This window comes from Odocoileus virginianus, chromosome 33 (assembly GCF_023699985.2).
Source record: "Odocoileus virginianus isolate 20LAN1187 ecotype Illinois chromosome 33, Ovbor_1.2, whole genome shotgun sequence".
NCBI classification, from domain to species: Eukaryota; Metazoa; Chordata; class Mammalia; order Artiodactyla; family Cervidae; genus Odocoileus; species Odocoileus virginianus.
Window position 1 is genome coordinate 1,119,476 of NC_069706.1, and position 11,213 is coordinate 1,130,688.

Consider the following 11,213-nt stretch of genomic DNA (forward strand, 5'->3'; position numbering starts at 1 on the left):
ACGGACACGCCCTGGGGAAGTGCCAGGGGAAGCAGAACTCTGTGGTTCCGGGATCTTCCTGTGGCCACCCAGGGGGGTTTCCAGACCTGGGATTCATCCTCTGACCTTGACTCATGGATGGCTGGGGAATGGGCTGGGAAGGGGGAGGGGAGGTGGCTGGCTAGACTGGCTAAAGGCCTGGGATCACAACTAAGAGGCCCCAGGGACTGATTTCAGCACGCCCCCCCCTCCCCCCCCACCGCCCACGGAGCAGGCCTGTTTCCAGACTTAGTGATTCTAAGCTTTTCTGACAGATGAACAGACGTGCCCGCCACCCCCACCACACACACCCCAACGCTGCTGTTTTCTGCGCCTACAGATTGACTTTCAGGTTCTGAGATCTTGCAAGGATTAATTTACATCACAGTGATTCTTTTTCTTTTTTTTCTCCTGGGCTGAGTCCTAACCACTGGAGTGCCAGGGAATTCCCCACACCTGTTCTGTCAATGCATTTTTTTTTTTTTTAACTTGCCACGATTCAAAATTCTAAAAAAAAAAAAAGAGAGAGCTGTTAAAAACAATACCCAGTACTGGCACGAATGTGGAGTTATGGCAACCATCATAGAATGCCGGCGGGGATGTAAAACAATGCAGTCACTTTGGAAAACAATTTGGTGGTTTTTTTGAAAGTTTAAACATGATTTTATCATTTAACCCAGGAATTCCGCTGTTAGGTATCCGCTCAAGAGAAATAGAAATGTGTGTCTACACAAGGACTCAGAGGAGGGTGTGCACAGCGGCTTCATTCACAGGGGCCCCCAACTGGAAACCACCCAAGTTTCCATCGACTGATGAATGGATAAACAAAACATGGGTCATTATGACAGAAGGTCATTCAGCTACACAATGGAATGCAGCAGACAGACGCTACAACACAGACGAACCTGGAAAGCACGATGCCCAGTGAGAGAAGCCAGACGCTGAGGACCACACAGTGAAGGAGTCCATTTATGTGAAACGTGCAGAACAGGCAAACCCACAGGGACCGAGAGCAGGAGAGTGGGTGCGGAGCTGGGGGAGGGGCTGTGTGGGGACAGGAGTGACCCTAACAGGCATGAGGTCCTTATGGGGCGGGGGGAACAATGGAAATTCTAAAGCTGGATCATGGTGATGGTTGCAAACTTGGCAGATTGACTACAAATCTTCGAACTCTACACTTAGAATGGGTGAATTTCATAGTATGCAAAAGCATTGCCCATCCTTAATGTGTGTTTCTGAGTAGCCTGTTTCCTTTGCAAGCCCCCTTCCCAGCAGCTCTGGTAGCCTCACCAGCTGTGTCACAGAACCTTGATGGACCCCCAGGGTGAAGGAGCTGCAGGGCCAGGAAATGGACTCTCCGGCCCTTCTCATGAGAGATGTTGGAACAGGGAACAGACAAACAGAAACTCTCATAAGCCTCATGGAGAGAGGACCATGGCAGCTAACACAAGGAAAAGAGTTTTCCAGGAACCAGCCTGTGGCTGCCGCAAACCCACACCCAGGAAGCGTGGAGCTAGAGCCCAGCACCGTCCCGTGGCCGATTGGTTATGCTGAAATGATGTCATACTACAAAGTGGGGTGTTTGTGAGAACACTGCAGTGAAGGGGAGAATGCAGTCCTGGGGGCCCTGAGGCCCGGCTCTGCCTGTGCCGGCCCTGCACCCCCACCCCATGGAATGTCCACCTCCTGTGTTAGAGGGCAGGTGAGCCTGGTCCAGGTCAGGGGCAGCAGCGTGCCCCTCAGTCTGAGTAGGGGCTCTCTATGGACTGTGCAGGGTTTGGGGGTGCCACTGCTGTCTGTGCGGTGAGCCCTCAAGGACACAGCTGTAGGCAGGTGCAGTTCACCCTCTGCACGAATCCGCCCACCGATGTGGCATTGGCCAGTGTCAGGATGGCACCTGTCGGGAGCGCCTTCCCCATGGCCAGGTTCGAAACCTCCCCAGGGACCAGCACGCGGTCCCATATGGCCAGGCCTGCCATGCTCCCCACAAAGGCCTCCGAGCTGTCAAACCCGCCCCCCACGTGGTCTTGCTCCTGGCCTAGCACGAGGGACCCTCCTGGGGGGATCTCGTACCCCTCCCTGAAGTGGGAGCCGGTGGCCACGAGCCTTCGGTCCACGTGGAGCCAGTACCTGCCCAAGACGGACGTCCAGATGACACACACGTGGTGCCACTGGCCGTCGAGCAGTGGCTGGAGGGGCAGCTCCCTGAAGGCCGGGTCTCCGATCACAAAGTGGACAGAGCCGGGGGCCAGGGAGTCGCGGCCGTGCAGAACCAGCTTGTTGTCGTTTTCCTCAGTGGCGTAGGACAGGAGGGTGCCCAGGTGGTCTGCGGCCGTGCGGACCCAGCTGCAGATGGACAGGGCCCGCAGACCCGTGAGGAAACTGGGGCGGAGGAAGCCCACATTCGCGGTGGAGGCGTTTGGGAAGATGAGCGCAGGGCCCACGTTGCAAACTAGAAACAGACGAGGGAGGGGAGTCAGCCTGCGTCGCGGAGGCGGTGCCTCACTTGTCCTCACGTGTCCTCACGTGACCTGTGCCGTCTCCCAGATGGCAGGACTGATGCCAGGGCACCTGGCCAGCCGCGATCCTCACAGCAGGGAGCCCCGGATGAGTGTCTCGTGGCTGCTGGGACAAACCCCCCCACAAATGCAGCAGCTCAAAACAAAACCCAAAGTTAGCATCTCACAATCTGGATGTCAGAAGTCCCCACAGGTCTCTCTGAGCTGAAGATCACAGTGTGGGTGGGGCTGGTTCCTCTGGAGGCTCCAGGGAGTAGCCCTTCGCTGCCCTCTGACCTCTGCTCCTGCCTCACATTGCTGTCCCAGATGCTGAGCCCCCTGTCTCCCTCTCCTGAGGACCCTGGGATGAGGTCGGATCAGCTCCCATCTCAGGGAGCTGGATGGACTTCACATTAGAAAGTCCTCTTGCCACATGAGGTGACGCAGCCACAGGGGCTGGGGCCAGGACGTGGGCATCTTTGGTGGCATCATCCTGCTGACCAGACTTCCTCCCAAATCTGCCTGAAGGAGGGAGAGTGGATGGGGCGGGGGAGGGGGGGAGCCTGCATTTCTAGCTCCAGGGTAGAAGCAGGGGCTCCTGTCATGATCCAGGGCAGCGGTTCTCAACGGACATGCCTGTGTGTCTGGGGAACATCCAACAACACCTGCAGACAGTTTTGGCTGTCAGGACTTTGGGGGTCCCCAAACTTACAGCCCTGCTTTCCTGGGAGCCCTGTTGATTCCCTGCAGGTCAGCCAATCAGCTCAGTCCTACTGGTGAGGCCCCCATAGCCATGAAGATGGAGGAAGACCTGCTCCAGACTAAGGGGCCCTGAGGGCTGCAAGGCCAGACTGGGAGCAGCCGGGCCACAGCTGAGATTTCAAGGCGGGTGGAGGCCAGAGAGGTGCTGAACACCTCTTGGTGCCCTGGAAGCCCCTACAGCTGGGGACGACCCGACCCCAGGTGCCCCTGGTGGAGAACCCTAAGCTGGCAATGAGAAGCGGCAGAGGCCAGGGGCCCTCCAAGAGTGGGCACAGACCACACGGGCTACAGACCGGGGCCCCGGCCCTGCAGGAAGGATCCTGCTGGTGACAGCTGAAGATGCCAGCCCTGACCCATGTGATCACCAACGCTGAGTGGGGATTTACTGCCCGCGGGCAGCACCCCACTCGTGGGTGTGCCAGGCGGCCTGATCTGCAGGCAGGCCATCTCCTGGGTGGTTCCTTTCTTCAAAGGTGGGGTGTGTGGGGGTATGAGGGACTGAGGGCTAAGCAGGCCCCCAAGGGAGAGGTGGAGAGTGATGGGGGCGGGCAGGTGTGGTGCTTACCCTCGCCTGGGCTCTTGGGGGGCCACGCCTGTTGGTTGCCTAGACCCAGGGGCTCTTGTGCTCCCTGGAGATGGTGAGCGAAGTCTGGAGGTGGGTCCCGGGGCTCAGACGGAGCTCTGGACGCCTGCCTGCCCCCCTGCAGCTGCGGGGCGCTCCAGTCCGACGGCCTAGATGGGGCCAGGGTTACCTTTGGGGCAGCGGGGCTGGGGCCGGCCACACGCAGCTGGCCCTCAAGAGCGGCCAGCCTGGTGCCCTGGCTCTGGACGAGGGGCGTCAGGCGGAGCAGTGTGTCCTGCAGGGCCTGCACGTCCCGGGCCAGGCCGGAGATAGCAGCCCCCTGTGTCTCCTGCTCCCGGGCGCACCGTGCGCTGCCCTCGCTCACAGCGGCACTCAAGGCCAGCAGCCTGCGGTCCGCCTTCCGGCCTCGGCGCTGCGTCCTCCGCACCCAGGTCTGGAGGTGGCCCAGCTCGCCCTGCATAGCCACCTGCGACTGGTTGAGCGCCAGGGCCACGGCCCGGCTCTCACGGGCCAGGCTCCGGAACCCGGCCTCAACGTCGAAGGACAGGTTGTAGTGGCTGGCGATGCCCTGCAGGTGCGTCAGGGTCACCTCTTGGAACCTCTGAAACTGCGGAGAGGACACAGGTGGCCCCGGGGGCTTGGTCTTCAGGGCAGCTCGGTGAGGTGACTGACCTCCGCCACCAGCTCCCCCGCGCCGAGCTCGCAGCTGCAGGACGACCCCAGGCCTGCACTGCAGGGGGCGAGGGCCCCCGGGCAGCTCCCACCCCTTCCTGCAGCCACACTCTTCACTCCCCTGGTGAGGGCGGGCTGCTTGTGTGGGCATCAAAGTGGGGAGGGTTTGGGCTCCTAAGAGCCGGCCGTGGCCCCACACAGGAGTCTCTGCTCCATGGGGGACCTGAGACCTGGCGCCCCAAGGCCCAGCATGCCCCAGCACACCTGTGGGTACCCTCCTCGGGGTCACCCCAAGCCTGCCCACCCTCACACACAGCTGGCTTATCTTCAGAAGGAGCCCACCAAACCTGTTTTGCTATTTCAACCATAGGTGAAAAGTCAGCCCATAAAAACTGCAAACTCCACTTTGAGCTCACAGAGCACAGAAACTTAGCATTGTTTCTGCATCATCTCTGCTTCGCCTGCTGTCAATTAAAAACCTCTACCATCCCAGACAGTAGGTACACTTACCTGCTCTTCTAGTCTACGGAGCCTCTCAAAAAATGGTTTTCGTTGCCCCACAGGGCTGGTTGCTTGCGACAAAGCTCCATGTAGATATATGTGCAGAAGGATGAGCAAGAAAGGCAGGGTTCTTCCCGTCGGGCTGCCCATGCTGAGAAGGGGCAAGAGGCACCCTGAATGCAGGAGGACGGTCTGCTTGGAGTTGGGCCTTCACTAGTCTCGCTCACCTCTCCCGGGGGTGGCTTCCCTTCTTCCACTCTGGCGGGTAGTCAGGTGCCTCCCACCATCTTGATGAGAGGCATTCGCTCTGGAGACTTGAGGTTTCCAAGGACACAGGCTGAAAACAGATGCAGTGTCTTTGGAAAATAGGTCTACTGGGTACAAGGCCTAGTCCAACTGGCTCGGATTCGGGCAGGGTGATTGCTTTAGCAGGAGCACACGGACTCATGTTCCCACCAGAGAAGTGGAGGTAGCCCAGGGATCCTGGCAGGGGCAGGGGCTCCTTAGAGCCGTCTGCCGTGCACAGCGGATCCAGATCCATGAGGCCCCTCCCTCGCCCTTGGAGGAGGCAATAGAAACAGAATTGGGAGCTGCGTTAATTCATCTCGGGCCTTGGGCTGTGAAGTGGGCTGAGTGGTAGGTCCCAGCCTAACCCTGGTGCCTGCAAATGAGAGCTTATTTGGGAAAAGGGTCTTTGCAAATACAATTAAGTATCTTGAGATGAGGTCATCTTGGATCATCCGTCTGAGTCCTAAGTCCAAGGATGTGTCCTGAGACTGAGAGGAGACACGCAGGGGAGAGGGCTGTGTGAGGCAGAGGCCAAGGTTGGGGTGGAGCTGCCCCAGGAACACAGGAGCTGGGGGCGGGTCGGGGGGGTGAGGACCCTCCCAGGAGCCTCGGGGGCAACGTGGTCCTGCCAACACCCTGATCTCCAACTTCTGGGCTCCAGGGCTGCCAGGGAGTGTGGCTGTTGTTTTAAGCTCCCCTATTTGTGGTCATTGGTTACAGCAGCCCCAGGAGACAACACAGGCCGCCTGCCTAAGTGAACAGGCGGTAGAGACCTCATTCCAGGGCCAGGTCCATGGCCAGTGTTGACCCAGTGAAGGGAGCGGGAGAAAACCATGGTCAAGGCGGACACTTCCGGGTGAACAAGGCGCCGGGCACAGAAACTGGTCTCCTCTCTCTCCCCAGGGTCACTCTGATGGCAGCCAAGGGACACAGGCTGGAGGAGCCACAGGGCAAGAGGAGAGTTGCAGCAGCTGCCCCGGGGAGCAGAGGAAGGGGCAGAGAGGACCCGGGCGGGCAGGGAGCGGGTCTGTGTCCTGGGGCTGCTGCACCCCGTGACTACCCTGGGGGGCGGGCACAGGAGTTCATTCTCCCCCGGCTCTGGCAGCCGGAAGCCTGCGGTGGAGGGGTCAGCAGGCCCACCCTGGATCCAAAGGCTCTCAGGGAGGATCCCCCTGCTGCTCCCAGGGCAGCCTCGCCCCAGTCCCAGCTCCGTCTTCACAAGGCCTTCTCCCCCGTGTGTCTCTCCTCTTCTGTCCAACAAGGACACCAGTCATTGGATCTAGGGCCCACCTGGATAATCCAGGGTGATTTGATCTCAAGATCCGAAACTTGGTTACATCCACAAAGACCCTTTTTCCAAATAAGTTCACATTTATAAACACGGGGCTTAGGACTTGGATATGTTTCTTGGAGGCTACCATTCAGTCCATTACAGGGAGGTTTGAGGGGTTAGGGGCTGTCCAGGGATGGTAGGGGGCTGGGGCAGTGTGCAGACTGGAGAGAAGAGACTCTTGTCAGTCTGAATACAGAATTGCCGGCCCCCTGCCTCCTCCCTCACCTACTGCGCTGGGTGGTTGCTCCTGCCCAACAGCCCAGCCCCAGGACGTGGTCAGCTGGTTCTCTGAAGCCGTGATGTCCAATCCCCCATCCCATGAGGCTAGCCTGGGTGGAGATCCACTGCAGGTATAAAATGCACCCTGGATCCCAGTATTTAGTATAAAAAAGGAATGAGAAATGCTTCCTCAATCATCAGATTTTATGTATGATTATATGTTGAAATGGTAATAATATTTTGGATGGACTGGGTTAAATAAAATAATGTTTTAAAAATTAATTTCAACTGTTTCTACTTTTTAGTAAGACTACTAAAATATTCAAAATTAAATATGGAGCTCATGTCATTGTTTGACTGGACAGTGTCACCTTGGAGAAAGACTCTGGGTTTGGGGGCCCCCAGGCAGAAACAGGGGTTTTCCTTTGACTCTCTTTCATCATCCATTCTTTAAAAAAAAATTGTGGAAAAAATATATATCATAAAATGCACTCATTTTAAGGGTGAAACTAACAACATGGTATTGAAATAAATATCTACCTATTGGACTATGGGAGTCTGAGGGTTCTGCCAGCTTCTGGAGAGCAGCAGACAGGGACATTCACCAGGCACCTGGCCCCAGGCAGGAGGGAGGAAGCTTCCTCAGTCCAGGCAGAAAACCTGCTCTTACTAACATCATGGGCAAGAGCTTCCTGCACTCCACCAAATGAACTTCCAACCACAGGGTAGACAGAAATCTGCCCAAACAGAAAAGGAACCAGGAGACAATGCAGAGGGCCAAGGAAAGGCTCAAAAGTAATCTAAAGAACACCTTCAGAAAGACAAGAAAAGCTTTGTGTCCACAAGGCAAGAAATGGATGCTGCGGGAAAAGGAATAATCAGAAAGGAAGAAGATGCTCCTGGAAATGAAAAGCACAATTTTCCAAGATACAAAGAAGTAATAAAGTAAAATGTAAATAAATAAATAAGTAGAATAGGAAAATTAAAAGGCAAAGTTAAAGCAGTTGGTCAGAAAGTAGGCAGAAAGGCAAAGGGATGGAAAAGAAGAGCCAAACACTGGATTGATCTCAGTCCAGTGAAAAGACACTACGGAGCGTGAGACTAAAGGGAAGAGGGGAAGGAATCACTAGGAGGATAATCTGTGAAGCTGCTGCAGACAAGGGTATCCGTCATTTGAAAACCTCGAGGCAGAGAGCCCCAGGCCAAGGGACAACTACAAGGCTCATCTTTAAGTGTCAGACGCCACAGATGAGAAGAAGATTCTAAAAGTGTCAGAGGAAAAAACCTGGTCACCTGTGGACTGAGGCTCCCCCAGAGGGCTGTTGGTCACCTCAGCAGCAAGGCTGGCTGCCGAAGACAGGGGGCAAAACTTGAGGACTCTGAATGAAATGATTCTCATTTAAAACTGAGCAGGGCTTCCCTGGTGGTCCACTGGTTAAGAATCCATCTCGCAACTCAAGGGACACCATCTGATCCCTGGTCCGGGAAGATCCCACATGCCCTGAGCAACTATTGAGCCAGGATTCTGGAACCCAAGAGGTGCAACCACTGAAATCAGCCCACCCAGAGCCTGTGCCCCACAATGAGAGAAGCCGCCGCAGTGAGAAGCCTGCACAATGCAACAGAGAGTAGCCCCTGTTCAAGGCAACCAGAAAAAGCCTGAGTGCAGCATCGCAGGATGTAAATAAATCTTGAACGAAACAGAGCAGTTGGAGAGGCCAGTTAGCTCAGATGGTTAGAGAATAATACTGATAAATTGTGTATCTATGGGGAGGGAGGTGGGAGGGGGGCTCAGAATGGGGAACACAAGTAAATCCATGGCTGATTCATGTCAATGTCGGGCAAAAACCACTACAATATTGTAAAGTAATTAGCCTCCAACTAATACAAATAAATGGAAAAAAATTGTGTATCTATTAATAGCTCAAATGTGAAGCTACCTGGAGCAAAGAAAAAAATCATTTTTCAGATATGCAAAGGGTTAAGAAATTTATCCTCTGTGCCGTCTCTTGAGACGTTACTGAGTGACAGGATTCAGAAAAATGTGGGGATAGAGGGAGAAGGAAGCAGCTGTAGGAGCCAGGACTGAGAGCCGCAGTCCAGAAGCTGCCTGTGAGGAAGTGGCAGAGTCCCAGCAAGGCAGCATCCTCTCCTCCTCCCTCCTTCGCACCCACATCCAACCCATCTGGTCTCCCCCAGGTGAGCCCCTTCTCATCCCCTGACCCCTGGCTGCTCTCGCACCAGCTGCCTCTCTGGGCTTTCGGTATCCACGGTTGCCCCCTACCGTCCACTCTCCTAACTGCACCCTGGGTGGACCCCACTTGATGAAAGTGTAAGAGGAAAGTGAAAAAGTTGGCTTAAAACTCAACATTTATGTATGGAAAGAGTAACATGGAAACTTACGTTACCATATGTAAAACAGATAGCCCACAGGAATTTGCTGTGTGGCTCAGGAAACTCAAACAGGGGCTCTGTATCAACCTAGAGCGGTGGGATGGGGAGGGAGATTCAAAAGGGAGGGGATATATATGTATAATTACAGCTGATTCATACTGAGCTTTGATAGAAAACAACAAAATTCTGTAAAGCAATTATCCTTCAATTAAAAAATAAATAAATTTTTAAAATATTTGATTTAGACTCACAAAAAACAAAAACTCAACATTCAAAAAACTAAGATCATGGCTTCCAGTCCCATCACTTCGTGGCAAATAGATGGGGAAACAACGGAAAAAGTGAGAGACTTTTAATTTCTAGGGCTCCAAAATCACTGCAGATGGTGACTGCAGCCATGAAATTAAAAGACGCTTGCTCCTTGGAAGAAAAGCCATGACCAACCTAGACAGCATATTAAAAAGCAGAGACATTACTTTGTTGACAAAGGTCGGTCTAGTCAAAGCTATGGTTTTTCTAGTAGTCATGTATGGTTGTTAAGAGTTGGATTATAAAGAAAGCTGAGCACTGAAGAATAGATGCTTTTGAACTGTGGTGTTGGAGAAGACTCTTGAGAGTCCCTTGGACTGCAAGGAGATCCAACCAGTCAATATTCATTAGAAGAACTGATGCAGAAGCTGAAACTGCAATCCTTTGGCCACCTGACGCAAAGAACTGACTCATTTGAAAAGACCCTGATGATGGGAAAGATTGAAGGCAGGAGGAAACGGGATCAACAGAGGATGAGATGGTTGGAATGCATCACTGACTCGATGGACAGGAGTTTGAGTAAACTCCGGGAGTTGGTGATGGACAGGGAAGCCTCACGTGCTGCAGTCCATGGGGTCGCAAACAGTCGGACACAACTGAGCAACTGAACTGGCTCTTAGGGCAATCATTTTCTTACCCTGTCCAATTTTTCTTACCACTATTTGCTATCTGATATATTGTACTATTAATTCTATGGCCACCTGATGTGAAGAGCTGACTCATTGGAAAAGACTCTGATGCTGGCAAAGATTGAAGGGAAAAGAGAAGAGGGCAGCAGAGGATGAGATGGTTAGATAGCATCATTGACTCAATGGACATGAATCTGAGCAAACTCTGGGAGATACCGAAGGACAGGGGAGCCTGGGGTCACAGAGTCAGGCATGACTTAGTGGCTGAAAGACGATAACAACTATTGTACCTGTACTTTACTGTCTCCTTGACAATGTGAACACAAGCTGCTTCAGTCTCTGCCCTACAAGAGTGCCTTCTGGCGCAGCAGGCATTCAGTTGACGTGTGTTGAATTTATAACTGTTTCCCAGGCTTCCCTTCAACACCCACTGGGCTGAAGATCTTGCCAGGACTTCGCCACTCCCCAAGGTCACCATAGGACGTTCTGCCACGATAGAAGGTCCTTTATCTGTGCTGTGAGTTGTGGCAGGTGGCTATCTAGCCCTTGACACGTGGACAGTGCGACCAAGGAACTGGCCTGGTGGCTGGGGGCTACTGTGCTGAATGTTGCCGCTCATCCCCCAGGATACCCATCAGCACCCTAAGTCACCTACGTTGCGACTGCTTTCTAGTCCGGGCCCTGCCTCAAGGCGGGCGGCGAGGCCGCACACGGGATCAGGGCTCAATAGGAGCTTATGTGTAGGGTGCCCATGTGTGGGCTCAGGAGAGAAACGGGGCTCTCGGGCGGAGGGAGGGAGGGAGGAGGTCACCCCGCGAAGATGCAAGCGGTGGCAGAGCGAAGTCCGGCAGGCGCAAAGCAGCTAGGTTCCGAGACACGTGCGGCTCAGCACAGAGAAAACCGCCCCGCCCACCACAAGCCCCGCCCACTAGGACACGCCACGCCCCCGCGCCCGCGCAGGCGCAGATGCGTCCCACGCCTCTTCCGGCTCGCCAGTTGGCGGCAGA

At 54.6% G+C, this 11,213-nt stretch overlaps 1 protein-coding gene across 1 annotated transcript; it reads right to left on the reverse strand.

Annotated features, from left to right (window-relative positions):
• Window positions 1–973: 973 nt before the first annotated feature.
• Window positions 974–11,209, reverse strand: PTX4 (pentraxin 4). Its single transcript, XM_020886466.2, has 4 exons — window positions 10,497–11,209; window positions 5,044–5,371; window positions 3,844–4,468; window positions 974–2,470 (listed from the first exon to the last, which is right to left on the reverse strand). Exons 2-4 carry the CDS (start codon window positions 5,182–5,184, stop codon window positions 1,830–1,832), a joined length of 1,407 nt encoding a protein of 468 aa, XP_020742125.2. The 5' UTR covers window positions 5,185–5,371; window positions 10,497–11,209; the 3' UTR covers window positions 974–1,829.
• Window positions 11,210–11,213: the final 4 nt, after the last annotated feature.

What these genes read in the sequence shown, in the direction of transcription:
- PTX4 (XM_020886466.2), bottom strand. Translation starts at nt 5,184, where the DNA reads ATGGGCAGCCCGACGGGAAGAACCCTGCCTTTCTTGCTCATCCTTCTG. An exon ending in TCCGTAGACTAGAAGAGCAG is followed by an intron (nt 4,469 to 5,043) that starts GTAAGTGTACCT and finishes TCCTCTCCGCAG; the next exon opens with TTTCAGAGGTTCCAAGAGGT. An exon ending in CCCCAAGAGCCCAGGCGAGG is followed by an intron (nt 2,471 to 3,843) that starts GTAAGCACCACA and finishes GTCTGTTTCTAG; the next exon opens with TTTGCAACGTGGGCCCTGCG.